The sequence below is a fragment of the Centruroides vittatus genome, unplaced genomic scaffold, assembly GCF_030686945.1.
Source record: "Centruroides vittatus isolate TY-2023 unplaced genomic scaffold, ASM3068694v2 scaffold_149, whole genome shotgun sequence".
Lineage (NCBI taxonomy): Eukaryota > Metazoa > Arthropoda > Arachnida > Scorpiones > Buthidae > Centruroides > Centruroides vittatus.
The window spans coordinates 2,670,726-2,697,607 of record NW_027122681.1 but is presented as its reverse complement, the minus strand read 5'-3'; the positions used below and the strand labels follow the sequence as shown (position 1 = coordinate 2,697,607).

The window sequence follows — 26,882 nt, the reverse complement described above, 5'->3', positions numbered from 1 at the left end:
CTACGAACTATTATGATCGAGCAAATAGAGCAAAACTCTATAAGAAAACAAGAATTTAACCTATTAGATTTCATTTTAATTTTCGAAATAAAAATAAATTTAGAATCGGCTTCATCCACGTACAAAATTAAAGATTCGAAATTAACTTACAGAGGAATTAATTAAAAAGCTTAAATATAACAATAAATTTTAAATAATTTTTTGTATAGGCAGTGCAGATAATATTTTAAGTATTTAATATGTTGAAATAGGAAAAATTTTAAGATTTCCATTCTGATCTCATGTACACAGTTAAATGATTGAATTTTATAATTAATTTTGGTATGTATAAGATGAAAGTCTTAAAAATTATAAATAATACATTGTCTATCTTTTATGTCGGAATTAGAATAATAAACATTAAGATAATTTTTGCTTTAGATAAGCATAATTATATAAATTTAACATTTTATCAATTTATATAACAATTTAGTAATAAATTATATTATAGGATAGATGTAAATCTGTTAAAAGAAGAACCTATAGTTAACATTTTAAAAAGGATGGTTACTTACCCAAATATTAATTAATGAAATTTAAAGAACACTAACGTTTTTGACTCGGTTAGCGGGTCGTATTCGAGCCAGCATTCTACTTTCGATTGCTAGTACTCGAAGAAAGCCTGCCGACCCGGCCGAAAATGTTAGCATTTTTAATATTATTCCCGCTATTGACGTTGCATAGATTAATTTGGCTAAAATTTTTATGTTACATCAAACGTAACTGTACTATATTTTACGTAAGAGACATTTAAATGATTTAAATGAAAGTCTGTTGTATAGTATTATAAAAATATATGACTTTTATAAGCAAAAACATAATCAAAACTTGTTTACTTTTAGTGGAATTACATAAAATTTTATTGAAAATAAAGAATAAATTCATTTTTTTAATTAAAGGTATAAAAGTTGTTGAGGATTTCATAAAGTTTTCCTTTTCTTTTTTATACGAACGCAAAAGAAAATTGTATTTGTGGTATTATTTTCCGTTGGCTTCTCTCAAATGATGATAAATTACAGTTGTTGATTCTCATCCGATATAATAGTTCAGAGGTACGCCTATGGAGTTTTTTGGATAAATTGTTAGGTAATTGTGGAAAGTTTGTGATAAATAAGAAAGTCTTAATTATAATTTGAATTTAGAAATAATTTTACAGTCAGATGTATGAAAAATTTCTGTTTATTTAAAAAATCAAATTTAATGTTTGAGAGAAACTTTGATTGTAAGAATACTTTAATAAGTGATTATTGATCATTTTGCCAGTTTTCAGATCAGGTATAAGACTTTTTTCCAGGAAATTGCTTTGTTTAGCATAAATATTTCATCATCAACAAGTAAAACATCTCTCAAGTTAGCATATTTTTAAACAGATATTTTCTTGTGTCTGAGTCATTTGTTTTAAAAATTTAATAAGGATAGTCACAGTTATTTTAAGTTATCAACATTGTTTTGATTTTTACAGATTCAGAAATTTTTATTTTATTTAAAGGTCATTAAAAACGCTTCTTGTAAAACTATATCAATGGAATTTTAAATGAATAACTTTCGAGTTCGACAAGATACGAAACACAATTACTAATACGTTTTAATTAATAAACACATCTTATTTATTTCGTAATTTTACAATAAAATTTTCAATGTTTCAAAACAAACTTATGAAAAAAATAGTGATATTAGGTTGTATTTTTTGAGAAAAATGTCAACAAATTTCCAGCACCCTTGGTTTCAAAGCCTTGCTAGACCAATCTCACTCACATATAATAATAATTCCTTAACATACTTCTAACCCAGTAATTGTACACCTCCCAATCTAAAGTATACCATGGACTGCTATAAATTTAAATTAAATGAATAGTAAATTTAACATCACCATTGATACTATAAATAAATAACGACTAACCCGTTACAAAGCTATACATCCACAAGAGCCGAATTATCGGGCTAGAGTTGGCTATAATAAATAAATAATTAATAAGACAATTTGGCACTAGAGCTTGGCGTTAGGCGCCATCTCTTAGTAAACTTAATAATTATAATTAAATTAAATAAATAATTTTAATAATTGTCTTATTAATTATTTATTTATTATAGCCAACTCTAGCCCGATAATTCGGCTATTGTGGATGTATACCATTGATACTCATCTCTTGTTGAAGCTAGGGCTAGAGTGCAAGCTAGGGTTAAATTTAAGCAGAATTAACTAAGAATATCACAGAATTGCAGTATCCCCACTAACAAGTTCAGTATAAATAATGTAAATAAACATGTCCTACATACAATACCATCTACAGTCATTCAGTAAACTAGTCTACTGATTCTCCAGCATCACACTGGAGCATCAGTTTTCAAAAACTCAGTTGATGTACTGTACATCTAAAATAAAATATATATCTATTCAGTCGGCAATGTAATTTCCGTCGTTTGCAGTTACTGTGTTCTAATGTTCCACAAGTTTTATTGATTCCATCTTCGTAAAAATTTTATAGTTTGACTCAAAAAATGAATGTATATCATAATTCACTTCTTCAAAACTTTAAAAATTTTTTTTTACTATTTAAATGATTTTATAATGATCTGATAAATAAAAATTAAAAGTTATTTTATTTATTTAACAATATTTTTGCAATTTCTGCCCGTATTATTTTTTGTTGACAGCTTTTTAGTTGTACTGCGTATTGTGAATTTTTTTAATTCACAATTTCCTGGCCAAAACTGCTTGAAACATGTCCAAAGTTTAATAGCATCTTCCCGTACAATTTATATGTCTCAGGGGTATCATTCTGAAACTCAGCCATATATGCATCTTTTTATTCAAATAAAACATTTAAAAGAAAATTCAAAATAAGTATTTTATCGTACTCTGTAAGTTAGTAATAATATGCTAAAATTATCACAGCAACTTTAATTAAATCACATTTTCCATGTCTGTAGCAACATCTGTTGAATAACACAAAGTTTCCATTCACCCTAATAGAAACAGGGCTACTTATAAGAATTTATAGACACCTTGAATGGCCAGCCAAATAATTTCTACAGATGCGCAGCATTTCTTGATCTAGAATAAAGGAAGGGCAAAGATAGTTTGACCTTCCTTCAACTGTTAACTGTATCGTTATCTGATTAGATATGCTGACAGTGCCAAATACAAATTCGACAATTCCGTGAAATTTAAAGTCGACTAGTCCACGTAATACTTTTTTTATTTTTATTTTTCAGTTCTTTTCGTACTCTGCCCTGTCGTCATGGGCATGCATGTTATATATTATTTAGTTACAACTTGTGTACAGTATGAAGGTAATCGTTAGATTGATTATAGATACAAATAGAATAATTGTTTTTTAGAAAAGTTCTACTTAGAATATATTGGCTTGTCTATTTTCTAGCATTATCTTGAAACTATTACTAAAATGTAATAATATTGGAAACCTATTGTGATTACTTTAGATAGTGGTGTGATAACACTTTCCAATTAATTTTCATTTTATAAATACAGGAAATTCTCGTTAAATCGAAATTCAAGGGACAATATAATCACGACTTCAAATTATCAAGTTTTGAATTATCTGAGATGTAAACTACATATTTTTGTATTATATATCAAATCCACATAACAGATGTAATTTATTAAGTAATGGAATATGGTTACATATACAGAATGCTACTTTCGTTAATCAATAATAATTTAAATAAACTATGGGTGTTCAGTGAGAACCTCTGGTTGCCAGATTGGATTCGTAAAAAATGGAGCATAATTCTCGAACTGTAGCCCAGAGTAATCTTAAAGTAGCCCAAAAAGTAGTGTAAGTCACCCAAATCTGATAGCATAGATCCCTAGAAATATTTCAATCTGCTACTTGTAGCCCAATCTTGCAACCCTGAAACCAAGCCATATTTTATGAGATAAGAGAAAAGGGATAGTCAATGGATAAGGTAACACCTGAAAATGTGTTACTGTAAAAGCAAAGCCATGTTGACTAGATTAGAGTTATTTGTGGTCAATTATTCCCTTACAGTATGGAGGAATGTGAACTTTGATTTGAACATACAAGTTAATCGCAGTTCGGACAGAATTTTCACTTCAAATTTTAAGGTAGCCATATTTCGAACTAATTGAATTTCTTAACGCCATGGTTCTCAATCTTTTTGAAATCGGGGAACACTGAACTTTGACATTTTTTTTCTGTGGAACACTTACGTCTGCTTTAAAGCAGGAATGGCAAACGTTTTGAAATCAAGAGTTCACTCAGTGTAGTATAAGACATCATTGGCATTTGCAGATAACATTCCCATACAAAAATTATTATACATTCTATTGATTTTTAATTTGCAACAATTCTTAATTTTTTATTAAATTTTTTTTTTTTTTTTTTTTTTTTTGCGGAATGCTTGAAGTGGTTTTGCGGAGCACTCGTGTTCCATGGACCACGGATTGTGAACCATGGCCTTAACATATAACCAGCCGGGACAAACAATACAGTTATTAATCTATTTAAAATCTTGTTTTCTTCTTTTTAATTGTTTAAATCTTTTCATATATTGAAAAGTTCTAAAATAATGATTATTTGGCTACAATGCTTGCAGTAAATAGTAAATTTTGACAAATAATATCAATATCCAAATGATACTATTAAGTATACAAGTATAAACATATAAAAACCCAACTATTGGTTTAAAGCCAAATGCTTGCTGGATTATACGGGTTATATTAATGCTACTATTAATAATTAAATTTTAGTAGATGTAGATGCCTAGTATCTACTTCTAGACCATATTACTTAAAATTTAATCATTGATAGTGGTATTAATATAACCTGTATATTCCAGAAATCATTTGGCTCGATACTGTTAAGTTTTCAGTGAGTTTTAATACAATAATTTTAGGTTTTATTTATGGGAAGAACAAAAATTTTTTAACATAAAACTGATAAAGCAGGCTACAATAGAGAAATATCTAAAGAAATAAATACTGTATAAGCTTAATTTAATGTAATGTTAATTAAATATGTACATTGTTAATTAGGTATGGATTATTAAAAGAAAAGTTGCATTACTTTAATTTCAAGAAGTTTTTTTTAACTTTGGTTCCTTAAAATAATTAACAGGGTACTATATCTTGCATCACTGTGAATATATTTGAGTACATCTTTATATTGTAACACTAAAGTAATTTTTCAAGCAGCATAATTTATATTATGTTGCAAGTGTCATGCTCAGCTGATACTGGTGCCAGAATAAAGTCAACACAGCTACCAAACAGGTGTAATATTAAGCCATGTTATTGGTATATGTATCATCTAGAAACTTCTTTACAATGTGATATGTGTTTAATATTGTAGCTTTCTGTAGTGTCATGTATGTGTTTTTATTAAGGTTTAATGTTTCTACACTTTCATATTACATATGTGGTATGATACCAGTGGAGAGAGGACAATACGATACAGTAAATGCCCTGTCCATCCTCCACAGTTGCTTTATTTCTTGGGTAAGTAGAGGGTATTTGTTGATTTTTTTCAGTGGAATGAAATGTCTATAATATAAGTGATCTTATTACATTTATAAATACACACCCACTGCTGTTAAGAACGGGTTATTATATTTGTCAATGAAAGTGATTTCAGGTCTATTGTGATGAGTTGTTTTATCTGTGATTATGCCTCTGTCATATTTTGTGTATTATCATTATTATTATTATTTTGTATGATTTTAAATTTGATGTACAATTTTTATGTCTGCCTTTTATGTACAGAATATAATTTTCATTATTGTAACTGAATTCGGTAGTAATTTATAAACTAGCAATTTAATTAAATCAATGTATTTTTGATTTTTGTTGTTCGGTATATACTACCGAGGAAATAATCTGACTTTAATCGGTCTGTACAACATGGGAATAACAAGTACTATCCGAAAACCAGTTTAACAACTGTTTTCTTCCTTGTTGCATCTGACTTTTAAATATTCTTTCAAGAGAATACAGTTTAGAAACTTCCTTCCTTCTTAGAGTTAAATACATGTATTTTCTTTGGAGAATTTATTTTTTTTTTTTGACAGCATTTGTCGTCGTAATGAATTCTAAATACAGTTCTTAAATATAACTTCGATGTTTAATTGATCTTTTAATGTTAGTTTATAAAAACAGATATTATTAACAGTGATTTAAGCTAGAATAAATTTTAAATATGAATTCCATAATAATTTAAGTATTATTTCTTTAATTATAATTACTGACGCTGGATGATAATTTTTGTTTACTTTTAAGTACTCATTTCTAAAAATAAAGCATTGTCTTTAGTGTGTATCAGTAACAAGATAGGATACAATTCCTTACATTCTACAGATTGACGAATTCATTTTAAGACAAACATTCGGTTTCATGATTTTAATTAATTAAAACTGGTTGCTATTTTCTGTGCACACTTGTTACGTATATATGCTTAATTGAAATTTTACACTACGAGAGATAATGCAAATATAGTTACCACGGCAACTGATTTTAAATTTCTTTTGTTTTCAATCGTTAGTATAGTCTATTGTAAAATCGTTAGAATGTAAACTGTATTGTATGTGATAATCTTGTATTTCAAAATGACAAAAAGATATAAAAATAGCTGAATATTGTTTTATTTTAACATAGGAAAACAATAGTGTAAGGTAATGTTTAAAAAAAATTCAATTACTTTAAATCTTGTGAATTTTTATTGTAAATACAGAATTTGCACTGTTTAAGTACAGTAAATTATATTTAAACTGCCAGATTTTCATGCTTCATATACATATACTTTCAAAGAGAATTCTAGTTTAGAAATTGTTCTAATTACAGGAAACAGATAAGTTCACTGATAAAATTTTTTTTTTTTTTTTTTTTTTTTACTTTTTTTTATCTAATAACTTAATACTAAATATATATAAATTTCAACAGTTATTTTGAAAGTTTAGAAAAATATAAAACAGATTTTTCTGTTAATAATGTTTAATCTTGTTTTTTAAATATAACTTTAAACTTATGTACAAGATGACTCAAAAGTCTCCATATAAAACACAAACCCACTGGTGATCATGTGTTTTCTTAAGATCAGTTATATGCATTAGTCATTCATATGTCATGCATTTGCTGTGATTCAGAAGAAGTATTTGTGTGTGCATTCAGTGAAATGTGCTCTGTGACTTGCAAGCAATGCATGATAAGGTGAATCCTGTAGCTCTAGATGGAGACTTTTGAATCACCTATATATATAAGGCTTTTTCCTAGGAATATTAAATCTTTCTTATCTTTTAATCTGTTTTCATAACACACTGAGTTATGCAAATAGTGCCGTGGTAATCAACAGCTTCTCCCATAGGCACGGTGCAGGGTCAGTTGTACCATTAGGCAAGCCTGGGGAGCCAGCCTTACTCTTAAAGAAAAGATTGATCATTAGTGTTAATTAATAAAAATTTGTTAGAATGTTATAATGATGTTATTTTTATACACATTCACGTGTGTGGGTATGCTTGTGTGAGTATAATAATATATATACAGGGCACTTACATTTTCTTTGCCTGGGCGTGTCAGTTATTCTTGTGCTGCCAAGGCATGGTGCATACTATACACAATGCCTGTGGGAGCAGCTGCTGCTTTTTAAGTTTGCAATTGCAATTTAAGATTGGCATATAACCACTTCATCACATAACCTGTGACCCTTTCAAACTGTCTTTTAAACACACACAACACATGGGTTATACACACAAAAATATGTGTGTCTTTTTACAGAATATACAGTTACCTTTTTTTTTCTATAGAAAGTTCTATATATGGATAAGCTTTTAATATTTATAAATATTGTTATTGTTATATTAAATGTTTTTTAATAACAAGGTATTCTTAAAGGCATTTTCATTGATATCATTTATTTGTATAATATCAGGAGACTTTCAATAATTAAATTTTGCAAGGAAAAGCAAAAAATAAAAAAACACATTTTAATTACTTAGCGGAATTAATTAAATTTAGAAATGCTCATATATAGAATATTGTTTTTAATTCCATTAGACAATATCTCATAACATTAAAAACAAACTTTGTAATTTAAAATTGCATTTATTAATTCTGGAATATTTAAAATATATGACCAATAAAGTGGATATATTTTACATTATTATGTTGGGTTAAGTGAGATATACTCTGTTAACACTGGTGGCTGTGTACTATGCCGGACCAAAGTCAAGACATAGTAACCAAAACAGAAATTAAAGAAGTGTACCAGTGTGCGTATCTGTATTCAGGAATTTTCTCACAATATGACATGTATTCAATATAGTGGCCTTCTGTAGTGTGATGTACGTGTTTCTATTCAATTGTAATGTGCCCAGGCTTTTGTGTAGTGTGTGTGGTATGACACCTGTAGAGGAGAGAACAACAGGTACAATAAGCACCCTATCCATCCTCCACAGATGCCTTATTTCCTGGGCGAGTTCTGCATACTTGCTAATTTTTTCAGTTCATTTCAATGCATTTTGTATATTGTGAGTGTTTGGAATGGATATGTCTATAATGTATGTGATTTTATTGTGTTTGTCAATGAGTGTGATGTCTGGCCTGTTGTGGTAAATTGTTTTATCTGTAATTATGGCTCTGTCGTAGTACATTTTGTGCGTGTTGTTTTCCAATACTGTCTGTGGAATGTATTTGTAGTATGGTTCGTGGATGTCTACTAATTTGTGTTTCTTTGCAAGCTCTTGGTGTATTATATTTGCTACTTGATTATGTCTGTGTAAATAATCTGTCTGTGCCAAGAGCTTGCAACCAGAGGTGATGTGTTGTATAGTTTCTGGCATTTATTATTATTATTATTTAATATTTTATATTATAAAACTAATTTTGAAACTTGGACATCAATATATTTTACTTTTTACAAATTGTTTCTAAATAATTAATGTAGAAACCTCATATCAACTTTGGAATTTGTTTCATACTTTGATAAATTACAATATACAGATATTATCAGATTAATTTGTCTGCTTGTGATATTGAGAATTTAACATATACTGACTCATGCTACTTCTATTTCCTGAAAAATTCTGTGGATTTAAATAAAATTAAATAGCGTGTTGTAGATATATCTTTATCGTATTTAAATTAATTTAAATGTATATTTATATTTTAGAAAATTAGTCAATACAAAATGTTCGAGATTGTTTAATTAAGCAATATTTTATAGATATTTCACATCGATAAAGAAATTAAAAATAAAATATCTTTTAGTATTCGTTCATTATTATGGTGTTTTATATAATACTAAATATTAATAATACTAGCAAAATTCATTTCTATAATGAGCTTGAAATGACATATTTACAAGAAAATAAGATATCAAGAAAGTAATATCAAATTGCATTCCACTAAATACGATTATCAGATATAGTAGAGAGGTGATGATAATTATCATATGTTAAATTATCAGATTAATATAGTTCTGATAGGAATTTTAGATCATTAAACTTACTAATAATGGGAATACATTTTATTAAAGATAGAAATGTTCTTATATTTTGAATAGTTTAACAACTTAATAATTTGAAATATAAAAATATTCAATAAAATATAACCCACTATAGAAATTGAACCTATAATTCCCATATATTAGATGAGTCTAGATACTTTATATCATTTTAAAATTCTGTATTGATCTTTTCTCTTGTTTTACAAATATAAATAGATGATACTCGTCGTAATTTTTACTCTGCGAAAATTGCAATGAGTATTTCTCGTCTATTGAATATCCTATTAAGGAATTGCAATCAAACATACTGTATTCCTCACAGGATATTCAAGCAGTTATGATGTATATACTCAGTGGTATAGTTTATAGATCTTGTAATCCTTTTTTTTCTTACATTTTTGAATGTTTCAAATATTATTTTGATTCCTAAGATCGGGTCCAAATATTATACAAACTTCTATAAAAATTACAAGGATCAATAAACCAAAGGAATAATAATGATCTTAAAAGAAATATAATTCAGAATATGTCGGATGAGTATGATGTTTTCGGAGAATAAATGAAAACCGTCGAATCAGAAGAAGCTTCAGAATGAGATTTTAAAGGAAATTATCTTGAAATGCAAATAGATAGAAAGATTAGCTTTGTCTCTACATTTCAAAGCTGAAAACAAAAGGACAAGATCTAGCAGAAAGGGTATTCTCAAGAGAGTAGGTTATTATTCAGTCGTAAATCTCGGGAGAGTTGATCTAAAGATCCTAAATGAAATATTAATATTCCGTAAGAACTGGATTAAGGACAAAGTGTTCTTTCTTTAATTAAAATCTGTTCTAATTTCGAATTTTGTTTGTATGTAAAAACATTAATGGAAATGTGACTAATTATTAACACAAGTTAAGCTAAAATGCTTCATTTTATTTGTTTTTTATTCCTCTCCTTTCTCATAAGTTACAAGATTTTAAGTAAAAATTCTACAGTAATGAAAAAAATCTTTAGAATCAAAATTTTGTATAAATATTTTAGATTTAGATTAAATACCTGTTCGAGTTGTATACGTACTAAGTGAAACTATTCATATAAATATATGCCGTTATACAGTAGAGTATCCTAATGCTTAAGAACAGCTTTGTTTTTTGTTGAATGGAAATTTTTAATATTTATTTTGTGTGAGATTTTTTAATGGTTAGAAGAAAACTTTTAATTTATTATAAAAAAAACATTGGGATTGAAATTAACAATTAATTTACAATATCGTGTTGGCTATTTTTAATATAATTTGTGATCTTCCAAACTCTCTTCCATAATCTGGTAAGCACGCATTAATGTTGTTCGACGTCATAATATATCATGTGCTCTACTGACAAATGCATGAAATTTTAAAGAAATAAATGGTTAATGAATTATTTAGGATTTATTTAAATGATAAATTATTAAATATTACAAAAATAATTTTATTTTTTATGAAATTAGATAATTTGTTAGTAGACTAGATGAGAAGAGAAAGTTATTTCAAATGTTTCTTGTCTTGTTTTTGTATTAATAGTCGTAATTAGTAGAATAATAGAAAGTTAGAGTTAAGAGTCATCTGCAGAATATTTGCAGTTAAAAATGTAATAAGTATTACTTGAATATAAGATGCACCCCACTTTTTACAAACAGGTTTTGTCAGAATACTGGATGTTAATTAGAAGTAAATATAGTTTACAAGAATTTGTTAGAGTAAAAACATGAATAATGTATTTGAAATAAAGTTTAATTGACAGAAAATATAAACAAATACCAGAAAATAGTATAAATTTTTCATTAAATCCAGACTTTTGAAGAGTAACAAATAATAATATGAATTTAAAAAATGCCTCTGATTTAATTAAGGTTTGGTTTGTTAAGTTATGGTGACACGACACTTGGGCGATCTGTCTAGGAGGAATGCCTTCCGGGAGGTCTTTTTAAGGGTAACTGGCCCCTATTCAGGCTTTACAGATGTGGAGAAAACTCCATGTGGCCAGCGCATCTAGGCGAGATGCAAACCCACGGCCGAACCACCGGTGTTCGGGGAATGGAACCGCTCGGCCACTGGCGTGCCTCTAATTTAAGATGCATCCCAATTTTAAATTTATGTGGAAATGTATGAAAAAGTGCATTTTAAATTTAAAGTATATGGTTTTAAATTATAATTCATGCAAATATTTTTTGCAAAATTATTAAATTTTAATGTCAGAAATATATTATTAGCATTTCTTATTAATATAAACTGGTAATAATGCCATTGTTTTTGGATTATCATACAGTTATCTTTTGTGATAAATTTACTACAAAATGTCAAACATACACAGTACACTAAATGAATATTTATATTTATTTATTGATTGATGTTTTCTATATTTGAAAATTTAATCTAGTAGTATTTATATATCCGTATTGTGATCTCATTTGAGGAAAATTGCTTTAAAAAGAATTAAACTTAACTAAAAAAATTATATTACATATTTAAATATTTTGAAAATTTAAAACTGCAAAATATCAGTCGACACCAATCAAGCTGTCTTAATTCTAGACTGTATTAAACACTTTGATATATGTTTTGATAAGTGATGATTTTAAAAAATTAAGAATAAGCAATTTTGTTTCTTCTTTCTGTTATGAAACTCAACAGAATTCAGTTTTTAACATTTTTATTTTGTATTTTAATTCTATATTTTTCTTTATTGTCCTATATTAATTGTAATATATACGGTATAGAACAGTGGTTCTCGATGTTTCTCGTGTCGCAGATCCCCAAGTCCTTCGTACCACGATGGGCCGTAGACCTTCGCAAAGTTCCGCAGACCACCGGTTGAGAGACGTGGGTTAAATTATAATAGAAATAACTCCAGATCAGAAAAATAGCTGTATTTGATTGACTACGTGCAAACGTTAATATATTTTTGCTTTGGAAAAGTTTCTTAATTGAAAAATAAATCTTTACAAAATAAAGAAATTAGACTTTGCAATAATGAATATTATGTTATCATCTACTTTCTTAATCTTATCTGGTAAGTGAATTGAGTGTAAAATTTTGTATTAAACTTGTCTTTATTGATCAAATAGCCATTAAAGATTTTAGCAATATATAAAAATAGTTTAGAAACAGTGTATTTTTGTGGATAGTTCTGTAATTAATCTAATGAAACTGAAATTTTATAATAAATACAAGTTTAATTTTCCAGCAATTGCTCCATATTTCAAGTTAATGCTTTTAATCCTTGTAAAGGATTATCTTCGGGTTCGGCAAATGATATAAAAGTTTGTTTGAAAGATGATTTCTAATACATTTGCTTAATTTACTTTTGTAATCTTCGGGTTCGGCAAAAAGTTCCAAAACCACACAGGCTCCTTATGGGCTGCTTATTGCAATATATTGAGATATTAAATACTTTAATGTACAGAATTGATACTATAGAAGGAAAAATTAATTTTCACTATACTCAAATTATATCTTGTTAATAATATTTTAAGAGTAATGAAAATATTTTGTAATATTACAAAATTTTACAACGTGTAAGTAGAAATAGCATGTTTTTAAACAGTTCTCAGGATCTAACTCGTAAAATGTTTTATTTTTTTAATAGATCAATTATTAATTTAATTTAAAATGAGTTTTTGGTTTGAATTATGTCTAATCGAATTAATTTTTTCCTATAATGATAAAATTATTCCATATTAAATTCATAAATTCGGTGGAAGTTAATTTTATTTCAGAGTAATACGATCAGTCCTCATAATATTTCTCTGTTAAATATCTTGTACAGAAATTATAAGTATTATATTAAAATTGATTTCTGATATAAAAAATAACTTTATATAATTAATGTTGGTTACGGTGGTGTTTGTCTGTAAAATTTTGTTCTCTGTTTTGACTGTAGGGTTTACCTATGTTATAAGAGAGATGGATGAAACTCTATAGATGAAAATCTTTCTCAGAAATGTTAACAATTTGTATCTTTATAAATGACAAAAATAAATTGTTATATAATTTTATAAGTATTAAATACTTAGTCAGTACAAAGATACTAACTAAAAATAAAGACTTTGCAATATTAACATTATTCTTTTCAACACCGGAAAAGACAACTCTGTGGATATTAATGAAAGAAAGATAAACTTGAAAGGGTTAACGGAGTTGGGATAATTATCTGGACCAATCATATTTTGAGATTTTCAATTCCGCTTTCCAATCAACAGCATTTGACATTAGTCGTCTCCACTCACCGGAATGAGATACAAATAACACTTATGTTAAACCTTGTAACCAGAGTGGTTGTGTTATATGACAGCTAACGTTTTCGAGGCCTGCTCTGGGCTCTTCTTCGGGCTTTTGTATAAATAATAAGCTGAATGTTGAGAATCGAATTGAATATTTTCGATTCGATTCTCAACGTCCAGCTTATTATTTATACAAAAGCCCGAAGAAGAGCCCAGAACAGGCCTCGAAAACGTTAGCTGTCATATAACACAACCACTCTGATTACAAGGTTTAACGTAAGTGTTATTTTTAGCATTTGACATTCAGACAATTTCAACAGAACATTTAATGTAGCCGACTAACATTACAAATTCAAACATTTTTTAAACTGAGGGGGAAGATATATCTGTTAATTTGTTTAAATGTTGTTCGAACGAACACTTGTTCTATTTAAATTGTCAGAACGTCTAATGACCTCAATCCAAAGCCCCGAAAAGTGCGTAATCCAAATAATTATCCTCACTTCTTTAATGATTTTGAGGTTTTTTCTTCCATTCTTACTTAGTATATATTTTAAAAATATTACAATTAATATCTAATCTAGAATTTAGTGTTAGAAAAGTGATATAGAACAAACTAGACTTCTATTTTTTCTGTAGCCTGGTTTTATTGCATACATTATCCTATGGTGGTTGACTGTTATAATAAATTACGTTAAAGTATAATTCAGTTAAATTGTACGTTGATAAGCTGTTTTAAATTTTTGTTTATAAAATTTGTTATTTTAACAATGAAATTCTTTCTAAATAAAATATTTTGTTTTATAAAGGAAAATATTATTATAATGAAACTTCAAATTTTCCCTGTTGTCTAATTTTATAGTAAAATAAAGTAGGTTAAATGTATTTTAATATATTTATCAATGTAGATTTAAAAGTTTATATAAATCAACAGTTTCTTACGAAAATTATTTTGTTACGAACATTCGAATGAATAAACACAATGTCCTTTAGAATCGTTTATTCACGAATTACAGAATTTGAAGTAATAAATTATGATAGACTTTGTCTCATAAACACTAAAGATCTATTTAGTTAGGATTAAACTAAAAATGTTTGATATTTATTTATTTCTAGTATAATATAAATCTTTATGAATTGAATTTATATCTCATAAGGATGAAAGATTTGAAAACCCAACATAATTGAAATTGATTGTTGAGATGATAAAAATATTTCTTTTTTGATTCTTAATGTATTTAAATTTATAGAGAGTTACAGAATTATTATTGATCCGAAATGTGTGTGGAAGTACAGAAAAACCTCAATTTAATGGATTAATTCGGACTAAGTCAAAAGTCTATAATAAAGTAGGTTTTCCAAATGCCTAGATTAAAAAATTGACAGATTAAGTTAGTTTATCTGTTTTTACTTATGTAGATACGTTTGTGTAATTAAAATTAAGTACGTATAAGAAGTTAATTTTATAGAAAAGTTTTATATATGTATAATTGCTTATATACATACTTTAAGACTCTTAAGACTGTAATAAACAAGTATATGATCTAAATTGAAGTAAATAAACATATATTTATTGAAAAATACACTTTAATTGTATTTAACTAAACAAATAGATTATGTTCTTAAGAAGAAAACGAAATTTAAATTTGACAAAAATACAAAAAGTTTCCTATTTATTCATCTTCAGATGATGATATATCGAGATGCTCTCGTTGTGATGGAAGTTAAGAACGGTAACTCTTGGATTTGGAAAATATAACACGTTAACTTAATTACATATAAAAAGCATTTTAAGATTAATGGGGTGTTAATTTTTATGTACAACATATGAACTGGGAATTTTGTCTGTTAAATTTGATGTCCATTAAATCAAGCTTTTACTGTAATTTCTCTGTTATCAAAACAACATACCATTTTTTGTATATGATACCTTGTTTCCCTTAAAATAAGACAGTGTCTTATATTAATTTTTGCTTCCAAAGATGTGCTAGGTCTTATTTTCAGGGGATGTCTTATTTTTCATATGGTATGGCAGCTTCCAGCTACCAAGGGGAGCTCACCACAGCACAGGAGGGACAGTGTACGGTATGGCGACAACGGGCCTCTCAATGCCTTACCTGCACATTTACAAGTGATGGCCACAGAAGGGAACATTGGGGTTGGCGGTAGGTGATAGTCTTCATGTCCTGCATGCAGCTGCTCTGCAACGGACGGTGAAGGTAGGGGACAATGGCAGCAGGCTGAAAAGAATGACAGCTGCATGCTCTGGTGTTCTGTTTGGTGGTCATGCTTCCAAACGAAAACTTTGCTAGGTCTTACTTTCGGGGAGGCCTTATATTTAGCAATTCAGCAAAACCTCTACTAGGTCTTATTTTCGGGGAAACACAGTATTTACTCAAATATAAGATGCATTTTTTTTCAAATTATACCACACTTTAGCAATTTTCCTTGTTAACAGATACCGTGATATTGATATAAATGATAAGTTTATGAAAGTTATGAAATGAAAGTCAAATTTCTCTGAATAAACAAAAAATAAAGACAAAAAATTAAAATACTTATACTCTATACGTACAATGTTCGTTGTCAAACATGTTTGTTTAAGGCCGCGACTCCACTAGCCGTAAAAGGGCCGTAAAAGCTTTTAATCACGTGACCATGATATTTTACGCCTGAGCAGGTCGTAAAACCAACGTAAAAGCGAGTTGAACACTGCTCAACTCGCTTTTACGTTGGTTTTACGACCTGCTCGAGCGTAAAAGCTTTTACGGTGAGGGGTTTTACGGCTAGTGGAGTCGCGGCCTAAGTGAAATATTTGAGATAAATACACGAACATAAATTATCGTAGCATTATCTAAACAAGTTATTTACAAATAAAATACTACCCAGAAGTGAAATTAGTGTTGTTGTTATTTTGAATAGTTTATATTCTAGCATCTTTCTGACATTTTTAAGTTTGGTCACCAGCTATGTATGCATGATTTATCTGGCTGCAGTTTGAAAAAGTTGTAGACCTATAAATTCCCACTGTCATCTGTCATTCCTTAATCTCTAGAATGGAGTTAGATAGATGAAAGACAAGACCAGATATGAAAAGCTTAGGGACAGGAGGCCCCAATTAAATATATACAAACTTCCAATGCAAACTGGAAGTCATGTTATTTCAATTCAAAAATTTTTCCCTAAAAGGTGTTAGATAGATGATCAGCACGACTCCATTGCTAACAGAAAAGTATGATATACGGGGGCAAGACATTACAGTACTAATTTGGGATGAGAGCACAGAATTTATTTCAAATTAAATAAATTAAAAATTGCAGCCCAGCATTGTGAGTGTCACAATAAATAATTGCCCGTTACTTTTTGATACCCCATTTCTTTTATCTTAGGCCTTTCCTGTGCCTTTGCACCCATTGCATCTCTCTAGTTATAGCATTGATCTTCCTATTTGTTTGCTTCCTTCAAATGCATGTTTTCATACATTTCTGTAGCTGTCTTTCTAAGTTTGAAACAAGATGCCACGATTGCAAACTGCTTAAAATTAACATCGTGTAAGCAGCAAACATTTCGCGGCATACAGGAATGGGAGTGCATTGGAGCCTGTTGACTTTGCATAGAAGTATGAGAGGAAGGTTGCTGAATAAATTCCATTTAGTAGTATTTAGATAATATCTATTCAGTAGTAGTGACTTCATTTGCCAAATTTATTGCATTGGGTTTTATACGTATCATTAAATAATAATAATTCTGTTATTAATATAGTTATTGATGAATAAATTGCATTATGTATGTATGTAATGTGATTAATATATACGTAATTAACTATTTTTATTGTTTTTAGTAAGGAACAATAGAGTTAGTTAGTTATATATACATTCCTTACATATTAATTAATGAATGAGAATTATTTATATTTATGGTATGGGATAATAATTTCATTGTTTTTGTTTTAAAAATGTTGATACAATGAGATAACATTCTTAATTCAAACAAAGGTATGACATTGTTTATATTAGTGACTTATGTACTTATGATGTAATCAGTTGAAGTAATCAGTATACTTGCCTACAATAAAATTATTTATATATTTATGCAGTCTTAAAATTTATTCTTATTTCATTTGAAATAACTTAAAAACAATTATAAAATTTGGTTAACGTTACCCTTGGTGCCAAGATGGCAGCTCGTCTCTGATTCCAGCAAGAAAACAGTGGGACACACGTTCTAACCTAACCTAACCTATTTTAACAATTTGGTTGCTAATAATAATTGTAATTTATTAGAATAGGTTAGGTTAGGTTAGAATGTGCGTCCCACTGGAATCAGAGACAAGTCGCCATCTTGGCACCAAGGGTAACATTAACCTAAAATGGTAATACCAGACTTTAAATACCAATTCATACTTCAATTAGTAAATAAACTGATAATATAGGGGCTAAAAATTTTATTGTAGAGCAGAAACATTGTAGAGATTTGTAACTCATCGACTGCATAAACATATTAGAGCAATGAACATTTATTTATTTTATTTTCTAAGTATTGCAAATCTTCTTTGATATATAGAATTAAGTGATCGATATTTTTATGATATTGTACAAGAAACGCAAATGCGTAATCTTGTAGTAGCTTTGTTTAATTTGACAAAATTTTAATTTTTAAATGCAGGTCGGACGTAATGATAAAAATCTAAACTAGTGTTTGAACTATTTCTGTATCCTAATCATTGCATCTTTGATTGGATGTAATTGCAACTTGTTTTTAAATAGTAAGATACGACTGAATGGTTTCGGAGTAAAGTTATTCGAGATTTGTAAAGATATCGTGACACGAAACTTGCCGATTTCTGATACGACAGAAATAAAACATTTTCTCTTGGAGATTGTATAGGGAAAATCACGCCGTTAAGCAGCAAAATATTGATTGATTTGCTTCATTTTTATTTATTATTATTTGATTTATCGCATTATGTATTACAGGGTGTCTGAAAAGTTACTGTGCAGTGAGAAATTTGTAATGAGATTAAAGTTATATGTATGGTATTGCATACAAGACTCTTAAGTTGTTTGCAATACCATATATGTAACTTTAGTGTTAAAAATTTCTCACTGCACAGTAAATTTTCGAACATCCTGTATAATCCATTAATTATCAATATTGCTTTTAAGATTATTAGAAATTACATAACTTCTGATAGTATACAATAAAAATTTGGAATAATAATATATATGTTGTTATATAACATTCTTAGGATAGTTTTTTATTAACGTATATCATTCGTAAGATTATTTATTTTTACATAAATTAAATAATAATCATCTAATATTGTAATGCTATAATGGTATTCGAATTGTATGATGAACAAAGCACTAGGTTTGTTGAACAAACGTTATGCTTATTTCGGTTTGTGTTAGTGTCACTCTTGAACTTTGTGCCTGTCTATTGCAATGTGTAAAATTATGGCATATGTTTTACAAAATATAAATTAATAATTTAGTTCTGAAAATAGAAATAAATAATACTTATAAAATATTTTAAATTGCTTTTTTTTATAGTCTGGTCAATTCTGTGAAGATATGATTCCCACTGTGGGTTTTAATATGAGGAAAGTAACAAAAGGAAATGTCACTATTAAGGTAATATATTTATAATAATTATTGTTTTTATTTCTTAAAAGATTATTTAGCTTATAAGATGAACAAAGTTTTACTTTATAAATGTGACCAGAGGGTCGGCTCCTCTTTAGCGCCTTGTCAGGACAGACACCACTGTGTCTTCAAGAATAGACACAGAAACTGCAAATTCAAGATTTGCGTGAGCGGTCATGTGCGCGGACAGTTGGGATGGAGGAGGATTGGGAGACGCTCGGAAGTGAATCACTTGGATAAGGTGTTAACAACTAAAAAACCAGTTTAATTTAACAAAAAGGAATACATATCTATCCTATCGAATACCGGTCGAGAGAGATAGAGAGAGTTTACAAGAAACTGCAAGTTGATATATACCTTGGAAAACAGCCGTAATCCTGCAGCTCTTGCAGATTACTCATGTTGCACAATGATAAGTGATTCCAATTTTGTGAACTACAGATCACAAAATGTCTTCTCTATAGGAAGTTGCCATTTTCATTTACGGAGCTTCCTAGAGGTAGTAGGCGACAAAAAATTTGAACGCACACTGGAAACAAAACTCAGACAGTTACTCTCAGGTAATAATATGTACAAACTTAAATAATTGGTTGTATGTAATAAAAACCCATTCAAATATGCCCAAAACTAGGAAGAGGAATAACAATGTTAGATACAAATGGACAAAAGCATTTGTATTACTAAATATACTTATTTTTTCTGCTGGTTTTGGATGTATTCGAGTGGGTAAAAGACAGCTGATGCAAAAAAGGAACATTTGTAGTTATCGCAAAGTTTGGCAAATATTTGCTTATTGTTTTGCTAATGATTAATAATGTTGATTTAATTGAGAAGTAATTGTTGCTGTAACTTTATGACATGTTTATTGTTGATGGAAAAAAGTGATTTGTGAGTAATCGATCGATGTTTTGCTTAAGTGTTCATCTGAAGTACGTACTTTCTGATTGACATTCTTTAGGAATGAAAATTTTTGTGTGGATTGTATGAAATTGTTTATTTTTGTAGACTGATTCTAAAACATTATCTGTTGCCATTTGTTGTCTCAGTTTTCATTTTAAAAATTTACAAGAACTACTTTAAAAAAATTACATTTTTTTGCACTTCATTCTCTCGCTATTACTGGTAATACAACTTTATAGTAAATATAAAGTTATTCTTACTTAATTTAAATGTTTATAATGCTGACTAATGTTTTAACATTAGGAAGGTGGTACATTATTAGCTTATCATTTTGTCAATGTTTTTCTAGGATCATAAATAAAACTGAAATTGCCAAAAGTGCAGTGATATGAATAATTCTTTTATGATAAACATTGATTTAGTAGAAAAAATTTCTTTTAATAATAGGAGATTGCAGCTATCATCAGGTGATAAAGGAATAATTATTGGATTGAAAGAATCTAGCAAGCCCATTTGTGATATTATTGAAATTATGAAAAGAAAAAGTAAAAATCAGTAAAGATTCATAAAATTTTAAATAATTATCAAACAAGGAATTGTTTCTATGAAAAGAGAAATCATAGACCACTGAAAAGCAATGGCTACAAGAGAATCTTAAACAGATTGGCTTATGCAACAGAAAAATGACAACCGCAAAACTATCTCAAACTTTTATCACCTGTAAAGCGTAAACTCTTAGTTGGCAAACTGTTAATCATCATCTAAGATGGCAAGGAATAGAGAGCTATAATTATTGTAGAATTCCGGCATTCTCTTTTGGAAATAAACTAAAAAGATTGCAATGGGTAAATGACAACGAGAGCATGGATTGGAGTAAAGTAATATGGTTTGACATCAGATTGTATTTATAGAGGTCAGGAGAAGCATTTAGAAGTAACTGCTTAACAAAAACTATAGTTATCAGATAGAATAATGGTCTGGAGTTACACTATTGTGCACTCCAGACCATTGTTACACTATTATGAAAACTTCATTATATTCAAAAAGGAATTAAGGCGTGCAAGAAAATAAAAGAACTATTAGGTGATGAACTTATAACAAGAATGATAGAGCTAGATAATCCTGAAGAATATAGTTTTTTACAAGATAACACAATATGTCACATGATAAAATGTATGAAAAATGGTTTAGTGACAACATTAGAGAATTATAAAACTGGCCTATGCAAAGTTCCGACTTGATTTTGACAGGAAATATTAGAGATTACGTACAAAGAAAGTTATCAAAATTCGCATAGTCCAAATATTGAAATTCTGGTAAAACGTATCCAAGATATCAGAAAATATCCCTAATGTAAATTTATTAATAAACTTAGAGTTCATACCTAAACAACTATTATACAAGTGAGAAAAAAATAAAGGCAGAAATACAAGAATGCCATGTAATTGTTGTAATTTATTAAGGAAACGGAATATGGCTATGTATACCGAATGCAATTTTTCTTAATTAATAATAATAATATAAATAAACTGTACATAAACAACATGTGTCCAGTAAGAACCCCACAGGTTGCCAAATAGCTTTTATAAAAAGTAAAGCAGAATTCCTCGAAATTTAGCCCAAATTATTTTTAAAATCACCCAAATATAGTAACCAAGAGCCCTACAAATAACCCAATCTGCTACTCGTAGCCCAATTTGCAATTCCAAAAACTAGTCATATTTTATGAGGTAAGAGAAAAAATGGTAGTCCATATATAAGGTGACACCCAAAAATATGTTACTCCAAAAGCATATTGACCAGATTAGAGTTGGTCTTGGACTATTGTCCTCTCATAGTACAGAGGCACTTCAATCTAAACAAACGGGTTAGCATAAGCATATTGCAGTTCGGACAGAATTTTCACTTCAAATTTCAAAGTAGCCGTATTTTGCCAGTATACTTGGTACTAAAATAATATGTTAATGATATATACAGACTAGAAATGAATATTTTATTCTCGTCTTTTCGCTAGTCAAGTTTTGTCTGAATGTTCCTTGTCGCAAATATCGGCTTAATTAAGGTTGCACAATGGCATGAAATAGAAAACAAGAAAATAAAATTGGAGTGGCAAAGTCCCAGGAGGCATGGATTACTCATGAATGATCTAGAACTTTATAAAGCCAGACAACCACTGGATTACATTGGGCTACTTCTTCACAATTATACTTAATTAATTACTAAGTAATTTATCACTAGAGGGAAGCATTAGGCACTGTTTCATATTAAATTTAATAATTATAATTAAAGTAATATTTATTTAATAATTTAATATTCTGGAAGAAAAGAATTGGCCCAGAGCAGGACTCAAATCTGCAACTCCCACTTATTGTGCAGGATGTGTTGCCATTTGTGCTACCCAAGCCTCCAGTCTGATCTCCTCTTCCTACACTTCCTATATTTAAATATGATATAACCATCCTCGGTTACAATGTCAATTGGGGATGCCTTCAGTACCGTCATTCTATAAACTCGTACCCATGGCACTTGGCTGGCCATTGCTCAACTCCAGTCAGCACCATAAGTAACCGAGGATGGTTATATCATATTTAAATATATCTAGAAGAGATCGGACTGGAGGCTCGGGTAGCATAGCTGGCAACACATCCGCACGCAAATATTTATATATATTCCATAAACTGTTTCATTTAATAACATCTGTATCTCCAGGAGATGTAAGAGTTATTATGTGCTATAGTGGTAATAATGATAAGTATGGAAGATTATCTCTCATACTTATCGACATATTACCACTAGAGCACACTCCAGAATAAAAGACATTGCCTGCTTGCTTGTGGAGTTGTGTTGCTTCGTGACAATGCTCAACTGTACACTGTTGCAAAATCTCAATCCTTATTAGTTGGGAATGAAAGGTACATTCTCCTACAGCCCAGAGTTAGTATCAAGTGTCCTTCATCTGTTCAATCACCTTTGAAGAAGTTTGCCGGCCAGTCTTTTTTTTCCAACAATGACGACTTTGACGGAGCATTGCAGAAATGTCTTTTTATAGGTAGCCCCATTCTTTAAACGGGATGCAGAAACTGGTGCCCTGTTAAGATAAATCTTTCAATAATGGTGGGAACTATGTAGAAATGTAGTTTAGGGTAGGCAAATCTAATAAAAATAAGATTTGTTGAAAATAAATTGAATTCTTTTAACACTTACTTTCCAAATGTGCTGATATTTATATATATATATATTTTTTTTATTACAGATCTGGGATATTGGGGGCCAACCAAGATTTCGTAGCATGTGGGAAAGATACTGTAGAGGTGTTAATGCTATTGTGTAAGTAGCTTTCAATTACGTATTTTCTAAAAATACTTCAGTGAAATTATGAAAAAAAAATATCCGAATTTCAGATATATGGTGGATGCTGCGGATCATGAAAAAATTGAAGCGTCTCGCAACGAGTTACATAATCTTTTGGATAAACCACAGTTGGCTGGAATACCCGTTCTTGTTCTCGGAAATAAGAGAGATCTCGAAAGTGCTCTAGATGAAAAAGACTTAATCGAACAGATGTAAGTTTTGTTTATGTAAAAATAATTTTAGGAATTTTTTTTTTATTATAGAATAATCTAAAAAAAACTTCATCAAATACTTTTAATTTGAATATTTTTATTATATTCATCTGTAATTATTAGTTATAGATGAATGTAATATACAGAAAGATTTTCATTTAGTATTTTTCTATAATGCAGCAGTATTGTTGTTTTTATCTCAAACATAATTTTATAGACGAACAGAATATAACTAGTATTAGTTATATATTATTATAGAATTCAAAGATTTAAATTAGCGTTTTTATTTGCTGTTGATTTTCTTCATAGCCATTGCATGCATTTACATTAAGTAACATTGAGTACCTGTGTTATCTTTTTATATGTAGAAATGTGAAAAATAATAATAATTATTTAACTTTCAAAGCATAAAATCCAGTGTTCATATAGTGAGGTTTGTTAACAGTACCAAACTTTTACATTTCCTAGCAACAGTTGTAATTATGAGGATGTGCACACAAATATTTTCTTACATATATCGGTACTTGTTCGACACATGTATATTTATGTATTCAGATGAATTAGGACGTTAAATGTCAAAGTATTAGAGTATGTATGGGTGCGCTGTTGGAATTCTGAGATGATGCATTATGAACAGCAAACCAATATTAAATTCTGTGTCAAGCTTTATAAAAATATTTAATCTGCTTAAGGAGGCTGTGAATCAACAGAAAACAAACTCGTCTGTGTCAGCCGACTTCGGTAAGAAATGAAGAAACAATTTCCATAATTTTCAGAGATAAAAAGGGTCGTAGACAATCACTAGATGATCTGGTTGATATTTTGGAAATCACCCAAACATATGCAAATGGTGTGGCTCCACATGCATCGTTCTTTGCGATGACTCGAAAATGCATTCTGACAATTGTGCTCAAAGAAGTAACACAGAATGAGCTGCAAGATGTGCACAGCTGCAGATGCTTATTTTGAAAATAGTTTTATGCACAGTAAATACTTATACAATTAAACTAACAAAGATTATATTAAAAGTTCAGTTTATTTTTCACTCTACCATGTATATAACCTTCACAATTCCATATAACAATTAATTTAAATTAGTGAGAATGTACTGTGTCATATATATATAAAATCGCATTTATTGTAATTGAGTTTACCATAATAAAATGAATATATTTACAGGAATTTACAAGCTATACAAGATCGTGAAATATGCTGTTATTCCATATCCTGCAAGGAAAAAGATAATATAGGTGAGGCACACGAAACAAATCTTTATATTATTTCATTACCTAACATTTAAGAGAAAAATATATTAAAAGTAAAAACGATTTAAAATCATTTATAATTAAAAAAAACTTTCCAATAATTTTTCCAGATATAACATTGCAGTGGTTGATTTCCCATTCTAAATCTCGAGCACACTGAATGATATTCGTAAGCATGAAATTCAAAAATCTATATAAAGTCATGTTGAAATGTAAGATTAAAATGAAAAAAAAAAAAGAAAAAATTCATTGATGATGTTATTTCAGCTGATTTTTGTACATGCAATTATTTATTACTCTTGTAAAACTATTCATTTGGATAAAACAAGAGAGATTTAATATCTTTTATTGCCTTTTAAGTTGCCAATTGAGCAGAAATAACAGATTTAAAAACATTGTATAAGTTTTGCATGTGAAATATTGTCGATAGGAGGCATTGCAGATTTTGTGCATTGAGTAAAATCTGTCGATACTTTACAAATGTAATTTTATCTTAGGCACGGGTGTTTGATAATGTAAAAAATTCATTTTTGAAGTTCTGGTTTTTTGTTCTCTCTCTCTTTTTTTTCTGTTTTTAATTTTATTTTTACATCAAATACGAAGATCAGAATAAAATCTTAATATTAAATAGTCTGAACAAATTTTCAAGTATTAATACACATTTATCCCAGAAATTTTATGAAATGTTCAGAAATTTCGTACGAAGAAATGAGATTAAAGAAGAAAAAAACATCGTTGCACTTAACGAAATTTTTTCCAAATTCTTATTGTTATTCTTCCATTTAAAACGAAAATATTCTCTTTAAATAATTGTTCATATACGTATCTCCGATTTATTATTTTGATAAAACGATGCACATTTTAAAATTTATAAGCTAGCCGTTCTTAAAATTTCATCTCATACATTCCGCGCATTGTTGTGATGTGCCAATAACTGTCTTCATCTAAAAATAGATTTAAAAAAAAAAAAAAAAAAGACATCAAAATTGGTAAGAAAAGACATTAAGAAAATTAATTCCTATTCCCGTGGACGGAATTATAGTTTTAGGCTTATTTATTTCAAGTGTCAGATCAAAGTCAGTGGTTCAAAATTAATCTAGCAAAATCATAAAATTTAGTACTTAGAAAAGAAAGATGTTTACCCCACACAAAATGAGTTTTATATGTTTCTATTGTAATTATTTGAATGGATGTATTTCTAAGCCATTGGTGGCAATTGCTCTGTACATAACACAAGTTATATATAAATATATATATATATAAAAAAATATATACAGTATATAATATATAAAATTTTGTAGTACTTTCATAAGCGTATAATAAAAGTCATTGCATGCTAATGGCTATAAGTCGTTCTTGTGTTTTGACATATTTTTTCCTCAAAAGAAAAGGCTGTTTTGATTATTTTTTGAATTTAGTAGTTAAATTGTCATTTAAAAAATAAGATCAAACTTTTTTTTGACATTTATTTCTTTTAAATATGGAACATTTTTTAAAATATAGTCTTAAATTAAAACTTTTCTTATTTTATTTTTGGAAAAATATGATATTTGACTATCTTTCTTTTCATGTATAAAACATATATCTACTTATAACTGCTGTTATTGGAGCAAACTAATGCTTTGGATTATGTGTCCGTCGTCAGAAATCAATGAAAGTTACCTCTTGTTGACTCCTGACGACGAGCACGGAGCTATGTTAATTATTTAAGAATAATTTCTCTGAATAAAGTTGTTTAAATTAGATTTA

At 28.7% G+C, this 26,882-nt stretch overlaps 1 protein-coding gene across 1 annotated transcript in view; it reads left to right on the top strand.

Moving 5' to 3' along the window:
* The window catches only part of LOC136987252 (ADP-ribosylation factor-like protein 8B-A), a 28,806-nt gene extending 1,924 nt beyond the window's left edge, over positions 1-26,882 (top strand). Inside the window, exons 2-6 of the mRNA XM_067284959.1 lie at positions 19,313-19,393; positions 23,559-23,632; positions 23,707-23,868; positions 25,048-25,118; positions 25,244-26,882. Of these exons, the coding sequence (XP_067141060.1) occupies positions 19,313-19,393; positions 23,559-23,632; positions 23,707-23,868; positions 25,048-25,118; positions 25,244-25,293 (438 nt within the window). The 3' untranslated portion in view covers positions 25,294-26,882. The remainder of the gene's footprint in view (positions 1-19,312; positions 19,394-23,558; positions 23,633-23,706; positions 23,869-25,047; positions 25,119-25,243) is intronic.